The 22,134-nt window shown below is 39.4% G+C and overlaps 1 protein-coding gene across 2 annotated transcripts in view; it reads right to left on the bottom strand.

Annotated features, from left to right (window-relative positions):
- Positions 1–468: 468 nt before the first annotated feature.
- Positions 469–22,134, bottom strand: part of LOC132873367 (ephrin type-A receptor 5) — a 108,566-nt gene continuing 86,900 nt past the window's right edge. For both annotated transcript variants that reach the window (XM_060908857.1, XM_060908856.1), the window contains 9 exons: positions 15,299–15,366; positions 12,421–12,546; positions 11,885–12,070; positions 11,448–11,509; positions 9,615–9,824; positions 8,819–8,968; positions 3,367–3,560; positions 2,245–2,400; positions 469–839 (listed from right to left, as the gene is read on the bottom strand). In XM_060908857.1, coding sequence (XP_060764840.1) covers positions 734–839; positions 2,245–2,400; positions 3,367–3,560; positions 8,819–8,968; positions 9,615–9,824; positions 11,448–11,509; positions 11,885–12,070; positions 12,421–12,546; positions 15,299–15,366 — 1,258 coding nt within the window. In that variant the 3' untranslated portion in view covers positions 469–733. The remainder of the gene's footprint in view (positions 840–2,244; positions 2,401–3,366; positions 3,561–8,818; positions 8,969–9,614; positions 9,825–11,447; positions 11,510–11,884; positions 12,071–12,420; positions 12,547–15,298; positions 15,367–22,134) is intronic.

Raw genomic sequence — 22,134 nt, 5'->3', positions numbered from 1 at the left:
GGACTTGGATGAATTGCTTTAGCTAACTGTACACTATTTACACTTACGACTTTACCATGTCCGGAGCCAAGTATTTTTTTTTTTTTATGCCTGATACTTTTTTAAATGTATTTCCCCCTGGATTAAGACACATACTGTGCAAATGGAAACTGTACATACACAACCATTTCTTCTTCTATGGCCAAAAAGAAATTAAATCAGTATCAAGCTTGGAAGCTAATATTGCTTTGTAATACACAGCCGCTTCTTTCTTCACCGATTGATATGGTTTAAGTCTTACTGCATGACCTTTCCTCCGAGTGAGCATGTGGAATAACATCTGTCGATGTAGGTAGGTACACTGGAGATTTTGTGTTTGTTTTTTTTTTCTTTTTCTGGAGGTAATAATATTGTTGCATGAGGTTTTGAAAAAGTGCTATACATTCAGCCCAGAGACTCCCACCAGCCACTCAGTGGTCCTACCTGGAAATGTGCGACACTTTTCCAAACGTTTCATTGCCAACACGTCTAACTCAGTCCTGTCAAAGCTGTCAGGAGGCTGATGAGCAGTGCATAAACGAGCACACACACACACAACTCTCTGTCCAGCCATCAAGCCAATCCTCATTTTGTTCCTCAGGAATATCGAGTCATTTCCATTTAAGAGTTGAATAGTTCCATATTCAATAAATAAGTGTCCCTGGTGAAAAAGTGCTAGGCTACTACTGTAGGTTGGACAGCTCTGAGAGCCGCCTCAGACAGGAATAGTGGCATTCGTCATCTGGACCCGCATCTCCTGGATACTGTTGAGGATCTTTTTCTGGTGCCCAGCCAGAGTGACTCCGACCTTCCTCAAATCTCTGTAACACATCATGAGTAGTATAATTAAACGTGTCCGGTGTGTTAGAAAACATCAGCTGCTATTAAGTAAGAAACTGTGTGCTGTTACTGTATATGTGTGACGTGGCCTGAAACAAAGCAGAGTTACTGTTACTCCTCTGAAGATGATTATATTCCTATTACAGAAGTGTAACCATAGTAACTTGCCAATGTTAATTTATTTTAGCATTTATTTAAGAAGGACGCATCATACATTTTATCTGTTGATAGTTAATGTTGTGGAACATATGAAAAACAAGCCAGTTCCTGTTTTTGTTTACATTAAAGCAGCTATAAGCAATTGTTCCCTCACCAGCCTATTTTTTTCTCCCTTTTGAAATTAATAAGATATAAAACTGCAGTTTTTCATGTTACAGAGAAACCACAAATCCCTCCATCTTGAAGATCTATTTCAGAGAACATAAAATTACAGTTTTACCTCTGACTGTTACAAAGCACTGACACTTAAGGCTCCTTTAAAAAATGCTAAATAAAGATGCCCTCAGAAAACTTCACCATATCCGTGATTACACAACGTGATGTTTATGTGAATTCTGTGCAATTTATCACTATAGAAACAATAATGCATTAAAACAAGTTATTAATATAAATCACGAAGCCGGCACGACTGTCAGAACTTCTGTCCTGAAAATCAACACCTTCTCACCAATCACAATTAAAAATTCACCAGCTAAGGTAGAAATGTTTTTTTTTAATTATAACAAATAATTGTTAATATGAATGCAAATGCAGGATATATCTGAACTGTATTTTAGCATATGTATTTAAATAAACTTGCTTTAAACACACTGACGTTTGAAAATCTAATCCAGGAACAGATATAACTAAATGATTATTAAATGGTTAGTAAGAAAATAATCTTTATCATTGTAATTAGGCCATTGTTGAACACTTTTATATAGTTAAAACTAAACCTGTCTCTGAGTCTTATGTCTAGACTTAATGGTTTTATCATTCATTAACAAGTGCACCTGCTTTTAATAAAGCACTCAATTAGATTACCACTATAACCTGGTCCTTATTGAATTAATGGCTTGTATTTTTTTTTCTTCTGGTCTGTGGGAACAATAGTGATTAATGTGTAGTAAAACAAAACCTGTCAGTGTAATAGTTCAGCTTATATTCATAATTTTATTTTATTTTTTAAAATAATCTTCTTGATGGAATCGAGTAAATGAATGACAGTGAAGAAGAGACACTTTTGTTTTACAAGATATCTGCCTCTGACTATAGATGCGAAATTGTGCAATTAAAAGCCCAAATTAAAATGTTTTTGCATTTTTAAAGGGCGTATGTTTTCTGTAAATGTGCATCAGATAATACCCACAACCCCACTGACAGGAAATGACAACAGGGGGAACTTACTCTAAGGTCATTTGAGTGACTACGTCCAGTGAAGTGTATCCACTTTCCATGAAAAGCTCAGTGTATCGACCCATTTTTATGGCATCTAACCATTCCCCTACAGAGCTGAACGCACAAAGCTCTGCAGTGCCATGCTCCACTAATAAATTGGACACCCTGTGGGAAAGACAAATGGACTGTTGAACAAATGGATGCATAAATCTAACATTAGCACGCTATATAGAAAAGATGAACACAAGCCTAAGTTGATGCATAGACAGCCTGAATTATGCAAATAGATCTAAAAAATAGTTGTAAAGTTAGTACAGAGGTTTACGTCAATTATTCCTTTAGAAATGCATTTTTTAAACTGCAATATTATATACATATGACACAACAATAATGCTCTACTGGACTCTGGGGATATAGACATATATATATATATATATATATATATATATATATATATATATATATATATATATTTTTTTTTTTAAATATTATTAAGATTCTTTGTGAAAATAAGTCCACCTATTGCCATAACCGCAACAGAGCTGTATTGAAAGATTATATTTAGAACCCACAAAATAAATCCCCTCACTCAAAATCAATCTTATTAAATGTAACATAATTCCATAAGACAATTATAGAAAATAGATTCCAGCACGTTAAAAAAAAGTACAGAGCGATTCGCAATGCAGAAAATATATTTGATACCATGTAATCACCATAATTGGAAGTCATTTGTACGCTGTCACTTCCACTTAACTCGGCATTAAATCATGAAGTACCAGTGCTTATTTGTTTCAAGTGTCATTAAATCTTGATTTTCGGTGTCAGCCATGTAACAAAAGCTGTTAACGCTGCATTATCAGTATTTTGCAGACATGACACGGTTTCTGTACTTGCAGACACAGATGATAAAACACCATAATTAGCATTTACTTTAAAGAGAGCTGGACCTACAGTATGCTGATACAATAAACAAAACAGGAATGAAACAGACAGAGAGACAGAGAAACTGAGATGAGAAGCAAACGGAGAGGATGGAACATATTTTCTGAATAAGAGAGAGTACAACACAAAATGCCGGAAACTACTGATGTGAATAAAAGCAGTGTAAGCAAGGTGTTGCTTTGGTACCTGTTGGAGGGATTGACGAGGCTTTTCAGGCTGCTTGGGTTGCGTATGAGCTTGTCCAAGAGGCTCACTATCTCATCAAACTTCGGCCGGCTGTTCCTGTCCTTCTGCCAGCAGTCCATCATGAGGTGGTAGAGAGCTGTGGGGCAGTCCATAGGGCCCGGCAGCCTGTAGCTCTCCTCTACAGCTTTTATCACCTAATATATATATATATACACACAGAAACATACATTACACACCATGCACCATACTAACATCATATTAATGTGTTGTTGTTTTTTTCATCCATTCATAATATGTATATCCAATCTTTCTGTAAAACAGCAAGCTGTTTTTGGACCTTTACATGTATTCATATGAACAGAACTGAATGCAATCCAAGCATACGGTATATGACGTTCAGGAAGAATAGTAAAGCCAGTATTTGTGAACTGAACCCAGCAGTTGAATCAAATGCTAAAATTACAGTACCAGTCAAAAGTTTTGAAACACCTTCAAATTCGATGTTTTTATTATTTTTTTTCCTACATTGTAGAACAATACTGAACTCATCAAAACTATGAAATAACATTATGGAACATATGGAATTATATGGTAAACAAAAAAAGTGTTAAAAAACAACATGTTTCATCTTTTAGATTCTTCAAAGTCGTCACTATTTACCTTGATAACAGCTTTGCACACTACTGGCATTATCTGAACCAGCTTCATGAGGTAGTCACCTGGAATGCTTCTCAATTAACAGGCGTGTCTTGTCAAAAATGGAATTTCTTGCCTTCTTAAAGTGCCATTCCACCATTGGATGTATTTTTTTGGCATAAAATACAATATATTTTATGACATGACTAGAAATCTTTTAGCTTCAAAATGATATATCAAACATAATTTTTTGACAACGACAAGTATATTAATTTTGCGACCAAAGTCACCTACCCTTTTAATTTCCGCGCGGTAGTGAAACGTGAGGTCATCGGCAGGTTCCCCTTCTTGTGGGCACAGATTATCAGCAATGGCGGATAGAACGCGATTGTCAGCTTCGGAAAAGAAGCGAAGGAAAATAGCAAGTGATGCCCAAAGGAGACGGTCGATGGTGAATATCGGCACAGCAATCGACAAGTGGAAATCGCGTTCTATCCGCCATTGCTTATAATCTGTGCCACGTCACACGTGACGTGGTACACAAGAAGGGGAACCTGCCGATGACATCACGTTTCACTACCGCGCGGAAATTAAAAGGGTAGGTGACTTTGGTCGCAAAATTAATATACTTGTCGTTGTCAAAAAATTATGTTTGATATATCATTTTGAAGCTAAAAGATTTCTCTGTCTAAACATGTTGTCATAAAATATATTGTATTTTATGCCAAAGAATACATCCAATGGTGGAATGGCACTTTAATGCATTTGACACCATCAACCAGTAAAGAGTAAATAATAAAAATACAGTAAATAGCCCTGTTCGACAACTGTAGTAATCCATATTATGTCAAGAACCACACGACTAAGTAAAGAGAAATAACAGTCAGTCATTACTTTAAGACACAAAGTGTCTTTTAATTAATTAAAATAAAGAAAAAACATCTAATTTGAAGGTGTTTTCAAACTTTTGACTGGTAATGTACATATGATGGTCATGAAGAAAAATAATGCTCATATTAGCAACTACCTAATTAAAGGTATTCTGGCTTACATAAAAAAAAAGGTTCATACTGCAAAGGACAACTTTTCACACATATACACACTTAGGGAGAAAGAGCAGAGGTGTTTTGTTCAATGTATAAGCACTCTCAGAAAATCTGAGTCTTCATATATTTTGAGAGGGGATCTTGTAGAGCAAATGAAGTGAGAAAAGTCTGGTTTTACTCTTAGCACCAGACCACCATATCACCAGACACCATTTACTCATAGACCACCAACAAGGTACTAGTGTTGGTTCAATCTCAAACTGCTCTGAACTTTTCTCCTACAAAAGAGTCTGTTATCCTCATCAGGCAAAAGAAATTCTGCTCAGTCAGTAGGCCTAAATAATAAGGGCACAAAAACTGTAATGACATACTACTTACTATAGTAGTATACTATTTAGGGATGTAGTTGAAGTATTCCCCACATAATAATCTGTTACCATGATGATACAGAAGTGTTGTGAGAATAGGTTTAAAAAATATATACACTACCGTTCAAAAGTTTGGGGTCACCCAGACAATTTGGTGTTCTCCATGAAAAGTCACACTTTTATTTACCACCATAAGTTGTAAAATGAATAGAAAATATAGTCGAGACATTTTTTCTGGCCATTTTGAGCATTTAATCGACCCCACAAATGTGATGAAACTCAATCTGCTCAAAGGAAGGTCAGTTTTATAGCTTCTCTAAAGAGCTCAACTGTTTTCAGCTGTGCTAACATGATTGTACAAGGGTTTTCTAATCATCCATTAGCCTTCTGAGGCAATGAGCAAACACATTGTACCATTAGAACACTGGAGTGAGAGTTGCTGGAAATGGGCCTCTATACACCTATGGAGATATTGCACCAAAAACCAGACATTTGCAGCTAGAATAGTCATTTACCACATTAGCAATGTATAGAGTGGATTTCTGATTAGTTTAAAGTGATCTTCATTGAAAAGAACAGTGCTTTTCTTTCAAAAATAAGGACATTTCAAAGTGACCCCAAACTTTTGAACGGTAGTGTATATACTGTATATATTACATCTAACATTTTTCTTTCAACAATAGCTTTCCTTTTTAGCCATCAGTTAGTGGATGAAATGCACATAACTAGTATGATATTGGTTCGAATTTTTAATTACACAGAAACACAGCAAACACAACTAATTAGCTGTTAGCCAGCTAGTCAAATCAAGTTTATTTGTATCGCGCTTTTAACAATAAACACTGTCGCAAAGCAGCTTTACAGAATTTGAACAACTTAAAATATGAGCTAATTTTATCCCTAATCTATCCCCAGTGAGCACACCTGTGGCGACGGTGGCAAGGAAAAACTCCCTCAGATGCCATGAGGAAGAAACCTCGAGAGCTATAGTTTTGTTTAGTCAGAAATAACTTCTCAAATGGTACAGCTAAATTCCACAATGATAATAAATCAGAAGACCCGAATTATCATTTGTTTTTAGTCTATCACACTTATTTTTTTCTCTTCCTTGATTGGCTGCCTGTCAAGGTATACTCTGACTTCTTTCATGCCTAAAGTTGGGATGTGATTACATTTTGACATCTCAGCTGGTGTAATGAGACAGGCATACAAATGTCCCACCCCTGACGCAGCGCTGATTGTGAATTACTACTACAAGATTGTCACAATAACTCAGATAAACTCTGGTATGTTTTTTTTTTTTCCAGATTTTTTTTTATTGTGATTTATGATTGTGCCTAAAAGTAATTATAGTTAGTTTCAATGCACAAGAGGAAATCAATCTACAAAGATTTTCACCTAATGCACAAAACAAATCCTTTATATTGATTACACACTGTTATACTGAGAGGTCTGCTGACATGTTCTATGTTTATTTAAGGTTCATAAGCCTGCAAGCAGCTAAGATCTGACTACTGCACTGGGCAAGATGCCAACCTCTCATCTCTCCCTTAGCTTCTAACAAAATTCTCTCACTATGTTGGCAAAAAGAGAAAGCCAAAATAAGAGCAGCTCAGAAACCAATCCCTGGCAGCAATGTCTAGCAGGAAAAGAAAAGGGAGAGAGCAAGAGCAAGTCTGAGAAAGACAGAGAGAGACATAGGGAAAGAAGAAGAGATAGGGTGGGAGCAAGGGAGAGTGGGTTGAGTAGAGCAGAGCGAGAGAGATCTGAGGCAACTCTCATGAAGGCCTTAAATAAAACATCAAATAACTTTCTCTTTCCCAAGCGTGTGAAACAGATTAATGATGGAGAGGAGAAGAGGATCTGAGGCGCGAATGAAGTTGTCACTGGCAGGCTAGGAGGGGAAAAAAGGTCAGTTCTGCTTGACAACAACATGACTTGAAATTGCACCTCCTTTAGGGACCTTCTCTGAAAACTTCTGCGCTGTGTCCTCGTTTTTAATGCTGCTCACACATACGGTACGCACTCAGACATTAGACTTCTAACGTGACATGAACATTCAGACAACACGGAACAAAGGAAACAGAGCCGGTGTAGCATGCTACAACATTCAATTATGTGACCAATAAAAAAAAAAATTAGAATTAATTAGTAGACTAATTAAAAACTGTCCCGCATCAACCACTCTGTGACTCAACCCTGTTTTATGCGGCTTCATACTGCTTTTTTGCAGAAGCATTAAAAATGGATCTTTACTTCCAGCAGATCTGAAACGCTCACACCTCAAGCAAAGTTCACCAAGTTCACTGCAGTCAGAACTCCAGCCTGATTCTGACTACATTTCCAGCGATTCCCTGCATCCCTGTATGTACTGTTCATAGACTGGCAGCCTTTGACTTGCACACTGGGTGTTCGACTATTGAATATCACACCCCCTTTAACCACTCTCCATTGTTGTTGATGCAACTCCCATCCCCACTAACCATGCTCAATAATACCAGCCGAGACCACCATTTGACTGCTATGCACACAGGACCCCATTTTACAGCCTCCCTGTGGCAGACCACATCTCAAATGCTATTCGCACACACACACACACACACACACACACACACACACACACACACACACACACAGTTAAAATGGCTCAGGAAAACAATTACGACATCTCCATGGTGGATGAATAATTGGTAGTCAGTTCTCACCGAAGACTTGGCACAGAATTCATCATACACTAAGATGACCTGCATGCTTGTAAAAATAAATAAATAAATAAATAAATAAAAATACAAAAGAGCATGTTTCTTATGTTTTAAACCAAAATACACCAATTAACTTGTCTACGATCACTGCCAATTGTTTGGAAAAAATTTTGGAAGCTACCAATTTGCATGTTGCTGTTATTGTGGCAATGCTGAGGTGTGTATCTGTGCAGGAATACACAGTGAGTGAGAAGAATTCCGAGCATACATCAAGATTACGGTAAATAAATAATAATAATTAAAAAAAACCCTTATATTAGTGATACTCCATAAGCTCTTTTAGACCTGATTCCAGAAAAGGGCTGCTTTTACGAGTTACGATGCCCTGCTACATTAATAAGAGTAATTCCTAAAGCAAATGCATATTTAAGACACTGCAGCAAGATTATACAACAAGGAGAATATCTTTATACAGCAAGTCTCAATAAATGTATAGAAATGCTGTTTAATATCTGCCCTTCCAGTAGAAGTGTAGAATGTCAAAATGTGCACTGGTTATGACCGGTCGTTATTTATGTTTACACGATGGAACTGGTACATTTGAATAGAATGTGATTTTAAGGGTAAATGGCTATTTCAAGGGATAAACTGTGCGTGTACGTGATGACAGACTTACAGAACACAGAGTTAATATACTTACATCTTGATTGCTCATCTCCCAGTAGGGTCTTTCACCGTATGACATCACCTCCCACATGACAATTCCGTAGCTCCAGACGTCGCTGGCTGAAGTGAACTTCCTGTAAGAAATAGCCTCCGGTGCTGTCCATCTGATGGGAATCTTCCCTCCCTGAATGACAAACAGAGCAATGTTCATCAGAAACATTCCTTGTCAAAGCATCTTTATGAACACTTCTCACTTTCGATTGATTCACAGCTGTGAAAATGAGCATGTCAAGTGGGTAAATATGGTAATAGGAAGAATGCGGGACATGGACGTCTGCCATTCTGAAGCTCTCAGAACCGATTAGTGAAGTACGTCTCAATTTGGTGCTCCTTAGTCTGCCCACACACACACACCACTGTGACATGCCAAGGTGGAAAAGGGAAATAATAATCAGCCGAATTACAGCCACTGACACTGAGCTGCTAATTATCTCTCTTTCAAAGCCAGTGTCATTCAGTTCTATATTTATTAAAAGCAAATTCAGACCGGAGCTTAAAACTCTGCTGTAGACCTGAGCTGCAGTCAGTACAATCACAGCAAAGACAAACATTCACCTAATAGTATTATGTCTTCCTACCATTTGTTGTAATGCTGTCAGAGAAATGGTAAGTTCTAGTTCAATGCACACTACTAACAGAAAGAGAAAAAAGTGAGCAGTATTAGCAGGAGTGTGCTAGAGGCTGTTCTGCTCTGACATAAATGGATATGGAGTGCTGGTTAATGGCAGGGAGGTCAGCCGGTTAGCGGGATAGTGCAAATCAGCACGTACGCGGGTGGTGTAGGCTGCCTCCGGGTCGTCTTCTAGCACTCGAGACAGGCCAAAGTCGGACACCTTACACACCAGGTTGCTGTTGACCAAGATGTTACGGGCGGCCAGGTCGCGGTGCACATAGCCCATGTCGGAGAGGTAGCGCATGCCCGAAGCAATGCCACGCAGCATGCCAACCAGCTGGATCACTGTGAATTGTCCGTCATTCTTCTGCAGAGTGAGATACGAAGAGATTTGACACATAAGCATTATATATATATATATATATATATATATATATATATATATATATACACACTTGCAAGATCAGAGACACCACGCCAATTTGCACAAAAAGTGTTTTTGATGCATTTTCAGTTGTCTCATCAAAAAGAGGCACTTCTATTTTCACACTCAAAGACTTTTAAAACACTTTTACAGAGATAAAAAATTTTTTTTATCATCATTCTAGCCTAAATTCATGATACAGTGTGGTCATTCTACTATACAAGTAGGACGAGATAGCATTCTGGTGCATTAGCCTTGGTGCAGTACATTGGCTATGTTAAAGACAATCAACAAATGATGGATGTTTTCGTCTTTTCTCATCTGATCTCATTATCTCTAGCCGCTTTATCCTGTTCTACAGGGTCGCAGGCAAGCTGGAGCCTATCCCAGCTGACTACGGGCGAAAGGCGGGGTACACCCTGGACAAGTCGCCAGGTCATCACAGGGCTGACACATAGACACAGACAACCATTCACACTCACATTCACACCTACGGTCAATTTAGAGTCACCAGTTAACCTAACCTGCATGTCTTTGGACTGTGGGGGAAACCGGAGCACCCGGAGGAAACCCACGCGGACACGGGGAGAACATGCAAACTCCGCACAGAAAGGCCCTTGCCGGCCATGGGGCTCGAACCCGGACCTTCTTGCTGTGAGGCGACAGCGCTAACCACTACACTACCGTGCTGCCTGTTTTAGTCTTTTAAAATGTATTTAAGTTTACATGACCTACATTGTGTCTTAGTGAGCTCGCTAACAGGAAAAAGAAACTGAACCAATAAGCACAATCTGACAGGCTCGCTGAAGTGCCCATTTTTGTGACAGCTTACAGCTGCTCTAAATCCTTTATAGTCACACATGCCACAATAATGATTATCCATCCATCCTCTGTAGCCGCTTATCCTGTGCAGGGTTGTGGGCAAGCTGGAGCCTATCCCAGCTGACTATGGGTGAGAGGCAGGGTACACCCTGGACAAGTCGCCAGATCATCACAGGGCTGACAAACAACCGTTCACACTCACATTCACACCTACGGTCAATTTAGAGTCACCAATTAGCCTAACCTGCATGTCTTTGGACTGTGGGGGAAACCTGAGCACCCGGAGGAAACCCATGCAGGCATGGGGAGAACATGCAAACACCACACAGAAAGGCCCTCATGGGCTACTGGGCTCAAATCCAGGACCTTCTTGCTGTGAGGCGACAGCGCTAACCACTACACCACCGTGCCGCCCCAATAATGATTATAGTTTTCTATAAATAAATTCATGATAGTGTGATCATACTGCCATGTGTCACAAATTCATGTTTGTATGAATTAACACCTGCTACAAACTTGCTTATGGTGTGTTCATTATAGATCTCTGGATGCTCGATCAAAGCAGGGACATTATTACAAATGCCACCATGAGACACTGGTTTTTACAAAGCAGTTGCTCTGTTCTGTAGTTAACTGTTCGACAAAAGATTTTAATGGTCCAAAAAAAAAGAAAAGAAAAGAAAGGCAGACAATGCAGCCTCATTTTAAAGAGCATTTATCTGAAAAGGAAAGAGAGACACATACCTTTAAAAAAGTATCAAGAGATCCATTCTCCATGTACTCTGTAATGATCATCACTGGCTTGCCTTAAGGGAGTAGAGACAATAAAGCACACGCATTACTTTTATTATAATGGATGAAAGACTCGTTTTATTGCTATAGAATCGGAAAAAAAAGCTCAACACATCATTTTGATGACATGAAATTGAATTAAATAAATAATATAGAATATTTCAACCTAGTCTTTATCTACTACTGTACATCTATAGTGCAATAATTTTAATAAGTGCTGAGAATGGAACAGGAAACCTGCTTAAAAGTCTAACAGCAGCAAATAAATGAGACTTTTCCATAATATACTCTTCATACAGTACAGTAATACTGTAGATTAAAAAAAATCAGATATAGAAGGCCCATTAATAATCTTTATACCATTATACGATTTATACAAATATACTTACTTTTAGTGACCACGCCCTCCAGGTGGATGATGTTAGGGTGATCGAACTGGCCCATGATGCTGGCCTCGGCCAGGAAGTCTCGTCTCTGCTTCTCAGTGTACCCTGCTTTCAGTGTCTTAATAGCCACCACGATCTCTCTTTTCCCTGGCAGTCTCAGTGGCCCACTACACACTTCTCCAAACTCGCCTGCCAAACAGAACACAGTCAACAACGAGGACACAGACAGGCACAGGTGACGATGCCTTATCAAGTTAACCTACATTTACACTTTGAAAGAAAACGTGCAAGATATACAGCAAGTCGATATCAGCGACTTCACACGTCTACTAATATTTTTATTGCGAGTTTTGGCTTGGGCTCTATATCAAGTTTATGTATATCCTTGCCTCTGTTGTACAATAACCCAAAAGCATCAGTCTGTTTATTGTGTACAAAAGTGATGTGAAATCTCAGAGCAGCCTTCCATTTTCCAGTCACTCAATGTGCAGTGTAATTCAAATGTTCTTTTTAGAGCCTTGCTGTGTTTTCTCACTCACCAGCTCCTATCACACGCTCTATTGTAACGCAAGAGACATCAATCTCTTTAGCAAACTCGTGGACAGCTTGGTTGGGATCTTCGTAGGTGTGAGGATCAATATATGTACGCACTCCGGGGAATTTGACTAAAAGGAAAGTGAAACACAGAAGAAAAACACAAATAAAGGAAAGACGTATGGACCATGCGCTCATGACTTTATAGCTTTTTCTGAACAGGGGGTATATAAGACAGCATGAGGGAATGGAGAACTGCTAAAGCTGGCTATACGGTAACACACCGGATCTGAAATCAGAATCAATGCTATCATGTGACACAGAGATGGAGTTGAGCATACTACATCTTGGAGGATTTGTGATTCATTCTTGATTTGCACATTCAAGAGAACCAATATGTTAAAATCTACTTTGAATTACCAGTGAGTATGATGGTTGTAGTCTAGTCAGACTTCGGAGAGACAGTCTCTCTTCACTGTCTTCACAGTTACACTTGTGTTCAAAATAATAGCAGTCCAACACGACTAACCAGATCAGTCACTGTTTTTGGTGGAAATGATATTACTACATGGCAAATAATTTACCAGTAGGTGTAGTAGAGTCATAGAAAACCAACAGACCCAACATTCATGATATGCATGCTCCCGAGTCTGTGTAATCGAATAATTAAGTGAAAGGGACGTGTTCAAAATAATAGCAGTGTGGAGTTTAATTAGTGAGGTCATTCATTCTGTGAAAAAACAGATGTCAATCAGGTGGCCCTAATTTAAGGATGAAGCCAGCACATGTTGTACATCCATTTCTCTGAAAACATGAGAAACATGGGTCGTTCCAGACATTGTTCAGAAGAACAGCGTGCTTTGATTAAAACGTTGATTGGAGAGGTAAAACGTATACTGTAAAGAAGTGCAGAAAATGATGGGCTGCTCGGCTAAAATGATCTCCAGTGCTTTAAAATGGACAGCAAAACCAGAATACGTGGAAGAAAACAGAAGACTACGATTCGAATGGATCGAAGAATAGCCAGAATGGCAAAGACTCAGCCAATGATCAGCTCCAGGGTGATCAAAGACAGTCTGAAGTTACCTGCGAGTACTGTGACAATTAGAAGATGCCTGTGTGAAGCTAATCTATCGGCAAGAAGCTCCCGCAAAGTTCCACTGTTAAAAAAAAGACGTGCTGAAGAGGATACAATTTGCCAAAGAACACATCGACTGGCCTAAAGAGAAATGGAAAAACATTTTGTGGACTGATGAAAGTAAAATTGTTCTTTTTGGGTCCAAGAGCCGCAAGCAGTTTTTCAGACGACCCCCAAACACTGAATTCAAGCCACAGTACACTCTGAAGACAGTGAAGCATGGTGGTGCAAGCATCATGATATGGGGATGTTTCTCTTACTGTGGTGTTGGGCCCATTTATCGCATACCAGGGATCATGGATCAGTTTGCATATATCAAAATACTGAAGAGGTCATGTTGCCTTATGCTGAAGAGGAAATGCCCTTGAAATGGGTGTTTCAACAAGACAACGACCCCAAACACACCAGTAAGCGAGCAGCATCAGGGTTCAAGACCAACAAAATGAAAGTTATGGAGTGGCCAGCCCAATCCCCGGACCTTAATCCGATAGAAAACTTGTGGGGTGACATCAAAAATGCTGTTTCTGAGGCAAAACCAAGAAATGCAGAGGAATTGTGGAATGTTGTCAAATCATCCTGGGCTGGAATACCTGTTCACAGGTGCCAGAAGTTCTCAGAAACCGTGGTTATACAACTAAATATTAGTTTAGTGATTCACAGGAATACTAAATCCTTAAGATTTTTTCAGTTTATACAGTAAATATTTGGAGTTTGTAATGAAAAATGCAGACACTGCTATTTTTTTGAACAGCCCAATGTTCATTTTTCTTAATTTTCTGTAAAGTAATTAAAATATTCATACATTTTTCTTCATGTTTTGATGTAGAATATAATGTGCAGTGTTCCCAATGCATGGAAATAAAAACTATTATAAGGATTTTGAGCTTTACTCACGTTTTTAAACACACTGCTATTATTTTGAACACAACTGTATAAGACACATTTTTAAAACCTCAAAATTTAAGTGAAGTAAGAACCTGCGCTCAGAAAAATCCATCCATCCATCCATCCATCCTCTGTAGCCGCTTATCCTGTACAGGATCGCAGGCAAGCTGGAGCCTATCCCAGCTGACTATGGGTGAGGGGTGGGGTACACCCTGGACAAGTCGCCAGGTGCTCAGAAAAATCCTTTTTAAAAAATTATTATATTAAGTGATGCAGCTACCATCCGATATAAAAATTCAGTTATCAATATCAAGGTGCGATATTGAAGAAAAAAAAACATACAGTAAAACTAAATTATTTTATTGACAACAAACACGATATAGACAGACATGTTTCGACAGTTGTCATCCGCAGTGTTTACACGGACGCCGAGGCACTGAGGACGACAACTGTCGAAACATGTCTGTCTATATCATGTTTGTTGTAAATAAAATAATTTAGTCTAACCCGATTTGTTTTTCTTCATGAACTGAAGTTTTTTTTTTTAAATCTTCTTGAGTGCGCACTCCGATATCGATAACAAAAACTCAAAGTTCAGCAATATTTTAATTTGTATTTGCAACATTTCTAATAACAGTGCATGTTTTTTAAATGCCTGGTGCACATGTACTTGAATGGGTAAAAATTGAAATAACCCAATTTCCTCTGCATGTAGAGGAATATGGATTAGTGATGGGGATTTGATGTTATAATTAAAAAAAAAAAAAGCTTGTTCAAGAAGAGCTGCCATTAATAAGTCACTTTACACTACTGCTGGACTCTGTATGAACCTCTGCTTGCGCTTTTCTGTGGTGACTTACTGTGGCCATTATGGAAGTGCATCTTCTCCTCGTCGGGATCCTGCTTTGCTTTACTGTAGCCGCAGCGTCTAGCAAAGAGAACAATGTTTACAATTGAGAACGGAGGTCGAATACACACAGAGACGTGCCCTGCTTGTAAAATCTTATAATCACTCTCTCTATCTCTTCCATCTGTCCCACGCGTCTTTTTCTTTGGATGCAGAGCTGCTAATTGAATCTGCTCTGACAGGTAGAACAGGGACTAGTGGACAGAGAGACAGGTGACAGATAGAGACAGCAGATAGGTAAGTAATGGCTTTATCTGGATTTCAGCGCACACACACACACACAAACCCTCCCAGGTTTTTCTCGCAGTGAGGCACTGTATACGTGTGCGCGCTTGGGAGGCTTCAGGAAGTAAACATCCTGTCACTACACTTGGACGTGTGCAGCACACAGCATTGTTTCAGTGTTAATACACAGTGACAGCTCATGGTGAGTCACACAAGAGCCGACCCCTGAAAGTACAGCAGACCACTGCACTGCTATTGGCTGCCTCCCCATTCATGCTGACACCGAAAACTGTTTATTTGTCACTATTATGCTGTAATGGAGTCCTATGGGAATGGATCAGAACGGTAGAGTTGAAACGTTAATCTGTCCCCTGGTAACCTAGTAACATTAAGGATAATCTTTTGCCATGGCTCCAATGGGATTTGGAACTACTGACATCTACGGTACATAATCTGAGTACTCATACTGCCTCACAGTAAAGTGACTGGGAGCAAATTCAAAACAACAAGGAAATAAACCGTTGGCAGATATGGCTGGAAACTGGAATGACACAGAAATAAAAGAACAGCCCAACTTGTGTCATGTTGCTCACTATTAATGTCTCAGCTTAGGGTTTTCTTAACAATATGGACTTGCCACCTTGTGAATTATCCGGTCTTGCATGTTTTACATGTCTCATGGAGGTTCGTGCTCTATAGCATCCTGTTAAATACAGTCAGGTAGGAATACACTACACACGTGACTTTACCATTATGGAAGACTGAATGGGAATGAAAATTTATCATTTTTCCCGGGTACGTTAACGGAAAGGGTGAAAGGGTGTTTAATGATGCATAATGTGATTTAGGTTTTGCTGTTCTACTGTCAAATCATCATTTATTGCACAAAAATCCTGAAAAGTAAAATAAATTTCTATATTTCAGTACATATTGGTAAAATAAGGATAGAAAATCCTGTTCTAATCCAATCTTCAATATGTCTTTCTCTATTGCACAAAATACCCGTACGTATATTTGACAAAAAAAGAAGAAGAAGAAACTTGTACCACTGATTATTCTGAATGGTTGTTTAGCTTATGCTCTCTAGTGGGTTCTCAAAAGCAACATTATGCCATTTTATTCCTCAAAAATTATACCGCCACAAAAGATAATTTAATAACACACATCCAGGATTACATTTCTTTTCTTCCTTTATGGGGAACAACTTTAAAAAACTTTATGGTCTTTTTATAACAGTGTCATACATTTTTTTTTTTTACATAAATCAATTTAAATTAAAATATCATATTCATTTCAATAGCGCAGCACAAAAATCTCCAGCTAATCTCTCTTGCTAATATTAATTTTACCACGGAGCTTTTTTTTTTTTTTAATCTTGTTATCACTGGGGGGAAGAAAAAAAAACTTTCATCAGTCAGCATTTTTTGCTACTGATGAATAGTAAAGCATCCAATTTCAACTGGTTAGCCAAGAAGCCAATACTAATTCAAGCACTTCTTCCATGGAAAATAATAGTGTTATTTTAAGTTGGTGGGAAATGAATTAGAATAACCTAGAAACATAACCACTGGTTCTCATTTCCTTCATTTCTGTTTTCTTTTTAAAAGTGTGGATCAAAAAACACCTACTAATTTGTTTCCAACACAAAACCCTGCTTTACAGCCTCTCCTTTCCAATTTCAAAGAAAAAGGAGCTTTTTTTGAGCTGGACAGATTAGTATAGTGTTGTTGATTGTTCTCTGATGGATGCCTTGCTCAGTAAAGCATTTCTGTAATCCTCCATGATTTATCCAGCTCTGACCCTGGGTAGGAGCACACAGACTACTGAGTTGAGTATGGCTGGTGACTAATGGGGGACGTGCAACGTGCGACATTTAGCCCCCTTTACAAAATCCATTCACTTAACCACCACATCTGATTGGACCAGTGATGATGTGCACTTTGGCTGCCATGGTTCAAAACTTTGTACGAGTGGTGCAACAGAAAAGCATTCGTCCTGTCATTGAGAAATTGCGAGGTTGACACTAAGCCAATTGGAGTGACATGAACCAATCATGGGTGTCTGTGAGCGCTTGTATGCTTTCCTCTTAGGCCCTGTCCACACGGCAACGGATTCAGGTGAATCTGATAAAATTGTTTATCGTTTCGGCCTGGCGTCCACACGGCACCGGCGTTTTGGGTGCCCCAAAACGAAATCTTTTGAGAACGGGTTCCAGAGTGGAAAGATCTGGCAACGGCCCCGTTGCGAAGTCGTCTGGATGAGTAGAACAGATTTGTTTACGATGACGTTACAACCACATGTGCTTCACGCCGGGTAGAAGTGTAACGAACTCGATGCGAGTTGTCAACAAATCCTATAAATTGGTTCATGAAACGTTCTTACAAAATATTTTCACTGTGAATATTTATTGTGTAATGGTGGAGAGAGAGAGAGAGAGAGAGAGAGAGAGAATAGCCCTTTAGGGCAGAGTCAATCCCGCCAGCAAAAGTAGGGAAAAAAAAAGGAGCGATCTCACCTCTTCAGATGTTGGTTTAAGTCCTACAATACATTCCTCAAAAAGGGCGTAGAAGAACAAATTAATCCATCAACGTGTAGCATTCAATTTATTCCAGACCATTAAAGACACCGCCTTCCATGTAGAATCATACGTCATCCTCGCCGTCATATTGGATGGGTCAAAGCGGAGAATAAGGATGCCTCATTCATGTGCTGCGTTTAACTGTACCAACAGGTTTGCCATCCAAATGAGATCACATGGGATTACCTTCCACAGGTGAGACTGGAAAAATACTTTTCATTGTATTTGGTCATTATAACGTAATTTTACGAACAGATTTTTCTGACTGTGGCTAATATGAAGTCTCACGCATAATAGTTTATGTGCATGCGTCCTTACTTCTATTATTCTGGTGTCTCCGATGGGACCGTCTTACAGCGCACCTAGAGGTGTGGCATGTGTATTGCATCGTTTTCAGCAAGCGTTGCGTTGCCATATGTACCTGATATTTTACTGATCCGTTGCCCATGTGGACGCGATATATTTTTTTTTAAATCTCGTTGCCGTTGTCGTGTGGATGTAGCCTGAGTGTGTTCTGGTGTGCTGTGATGTACACTGTAAAAAATGATTTGTTGTTTTAACTTAAAAAAGTTAGTGCAAGGGTTGCCTTAAGGGCTGCCTTAAAATTTTGAGTTCACTGAAATTAATATAGTAAGTTCACAATTTAACTTACTATGTGAATTCCAGTGAACTCAAAATTTTAAGGCAGCCCTTGCACTAACTTTTTTAAGTTAAAACAAATATTTTTTTTACAGTGTAGTACGAGTAGCAGTACTAAAGCATGCTTTGGCTGGCTTGATATGCCTCAGAGGAAGCACAAGCTCGCTCTCACCCATCCCTGTTGATAGCTGCGTGACAGTGGAGAGCTAGCTAATAGCTAGAAACTGGCAAATAACCGAAATGGGAGAAAACTGTGTAAAAATTTATCAGAATTGGAAATATTGGCATGTCATTCATATGAATTCTGAAGGAATGTCATAGATTTGTCATAGATCTGATTTATTACATTTAAAGATTCTGCCTTTCTGAGCAATACCTCATGCTCGAATGCTACGTGACTTGATAGATGTGCTCATATAAATAGAGCTGACAGCCCCAGAAAATCCAAGTTTTACTTTTCCACAAGACAAGGCACAGTTAATAATTACACAGCAGTGTGTGATGTCAGTATTCCACTGACAGGCTGAATGTGTCACTGATTCCTCCCAGGCTGTCTGACTGCTCATGTTCAACATTACCTGCTAACGGTTTCACAAATGCAAAAGGCCGAAAAAGCTCATTGATGAGGCTAGTAACTACTCTGATAGCTTCCTCTACCGATGTGGGCTTCCAAGCTATACCTTAGACGTTAAAGGTCAGTCGAGTGTCAAGGCAGGGGCGAAAATGATAGTGATATAGCTCAGGAGTAATTGCTTCAACGTGCTCCGTCCTTGAGGTGTTACACAGCACCTGCTTAAACAATCAGGGCTGCATCTCATGTGGTGGTGTGAAGGCTCGTTAGAAATTCTGCCTGCCCCGAGCGTGTGTTTTTGTGGTCCTCCTCCAGCGGCTGGCGTAAATCTCGCCAAGGACTTGACAGCATCGAATTAAGGGCTGCGGTGCAGTTCAAGGGTAGAGGGCCAAGAAAAAGGATAATGATTGCAAGAGAAAGACAAGCAGCCTTCCAATCAGACCTCGGTTCTGGACAATTCTTCCAGAGGGAAATTCCTTTGTCTTAGTCTGTGACATAATATGTATCTTTAAAGCTAGGGTAGGTAATTTTTAGAAGCATTTTTTTTGTTATATTTCCTGAATTTCTCTTTACATCCTGACAGCAACGAATAGATCAAATGTTCTCACAATAAAAAGGAAAAATAAATAAATAAATCAGTCATCGATGTCAGTCACATGGTTGTTAAAGCCTGTGCAATCATTTCATTTGGATTGACTTGAGTTCCTGCCGGTCTACCTACGGTACCTGCATGCATTCTGCCCATGTGACCGGAGGCATGTACAAGGCTAGGCAGACATATTAGACCTACTAAAGCTAGCAAGCTAGTCAACAGCTATGAGTACTAACAATAGCCATGTACATTGTTTCCATTCATTACGATAACATTAAAGGGCTGATGACACGAACATGACTCTATGCAATTTCTTAAATAAACTATACAACATGGCAAACATGTTAGATTTCTGTTATAATTACGTAAACAGAAGCTGTTGTTACGCGAATATCCAACTTTTAATTGCACAGCGCAAGAAAACTGGGTCCGTGGCTCGCGGCCATGTTGTGACGTCAGCGGAAGAACACGCTGCGGTTCACTGGCTGTTCTACTCTGGTTCTACTCAATGGAAATGGCGCATGAAAACGCCGGTGAACTCTCTAGTGCTAGCTCTTCCTCTTCTGGGAGTCTAGAATTGTGTTGATCTCTTCCGAATAGAATCTATGATAGCCTACCCTCTTTACCCTTTGCCTCTCGTTGCTAGGCGGCAGTTACATGAAAGCCGCAAGCTTTCACAAGCAAATACATGACTGATATCACGCCGACTTTATGATTACATTTATGATTATCATGTAGATTCTATAGCTCTACGTACCTTTATCTTATGTCATTTCACAACACATGTTCTGACAGGAGGACTGTCTTTGGATCCGGCATAGCTACTAGTAGACCCCCTCCGGAATACTGGCAGTGTTGCCAGATTGGGAGGTTTCCCGCCCAGTTGGGCGGTTTCAAGTGCATTTTGGTGGGTTTTGAACATATTTTGGGCTGGAAAACATCAGCAGTATCTGGCAACAGATACTGCTGACGTTTTCCAGCCCAAAATATGTTCAAAACCCACCAAAATGCACTTGAAACCGCACAACTGGGCGGGAAACCTCCCAATCTGGCAACACTGTGTAGGCACTGCTGATGGTAGCAGCACACGTTTGTGCTGAACTGAACACCCAAGAGATTCTTTTAAGCTGGGAAGGGTGTCAAAACAATCCAAATCGAAGTGTTCAGAGCACAGGACGGATGTTGGTGAGGGCTCCCACTTGTCACGAGTGCACCTGACTTGCTTCACCCACTTCGCATGCAGCTCGGGATCTCTGGGAAACTTGAATAAACTTACCCCATCCTTGTGGGTTTTGGAGCAAAAGCCGGCAACACAACGCGAAGGCATAATAACTATATATATAATAATGTATAATAATGTCTAATAATAATACTAATAATGATAAACTGAACACCTGTCGCATCAACAACAAACTGGTAAGTTAGGAGTAAGGTTCTTTCGCTGACGTCATACAGCTCCTCCTCCTCCTTCGTCTCCTGGGTGCTGCAGCCCCGTCAAATTTGTCCAGATAGCCGCGCTTTTTATCATAACTTGTAAAATAGGCGCCTTCGTGAATTAATATATGGATCATTGGGAATTACTTTTTATGTTATAAAACATCGCCAAAGATGTCAAAAACGTGTCATCAGCACTTTAAGTGCTTTCTTACATGTGAATGAGACACGATAGGTAGGTAGGAAAATGATAATGCTATGCTCCTCTCCTCAATGTTCTTGCTTACGGACTGGTCCTCCAGCAGTAATCAGGCAGCGTGTGTTGATGTGTTTTGGAGGAGTGTCTTTAGACAGAGGGGGTGCAATTTTTCAGTTGGATGCTTTCAAACTCTAGTTTAGACAGACCGGTTTCTCTAAAATTACCTATCCTAGCTTTAAAAACAAAACCTGTGATAAACATGTCTGATAAAAACATATCTCAGGCATAATAAATTAAATTCCTTTTCCATCTCTTACACCTGTGTGTGTGTGTGTTGTTTTTTTTTTAAACAGGTCTACATCTGTGTGTTCTGAGTGCGCTCTATGTGTTCATACATGGTTGAACATGAGTAACTCCTCTGAACACATTCCGCCTGAGATGTAAAGTGTGTGAAACAGGATATTGTCACATTGCCACTTCCTGCTCAACTATTGTTACAAAGCCAACACTGGGACTTACGTATTTTCCACCACAAAGCTGGACATAATGAA

This window comes from Neoarius graeffei, chromosome 25, assembly GCF_027579695.1.
Source record: "Neoarius graeffei isolate fNeoGra1 chromosome 25, fNeoGra1.pri, whole genome shotgun sequence".
In the NCBI taxonomy this organism is placed as follows: Eukaryota; Metazoa; Chordata; class Actinopteri; order Siluriformes; family Ariidae; genus Neoarius; species Neoarius graeffei.
The sequence above is the reverse complement of the archived record's forward strand: the minus strand, read 5'-3'. Positions and strand labels throughout refer to the sequence as shown.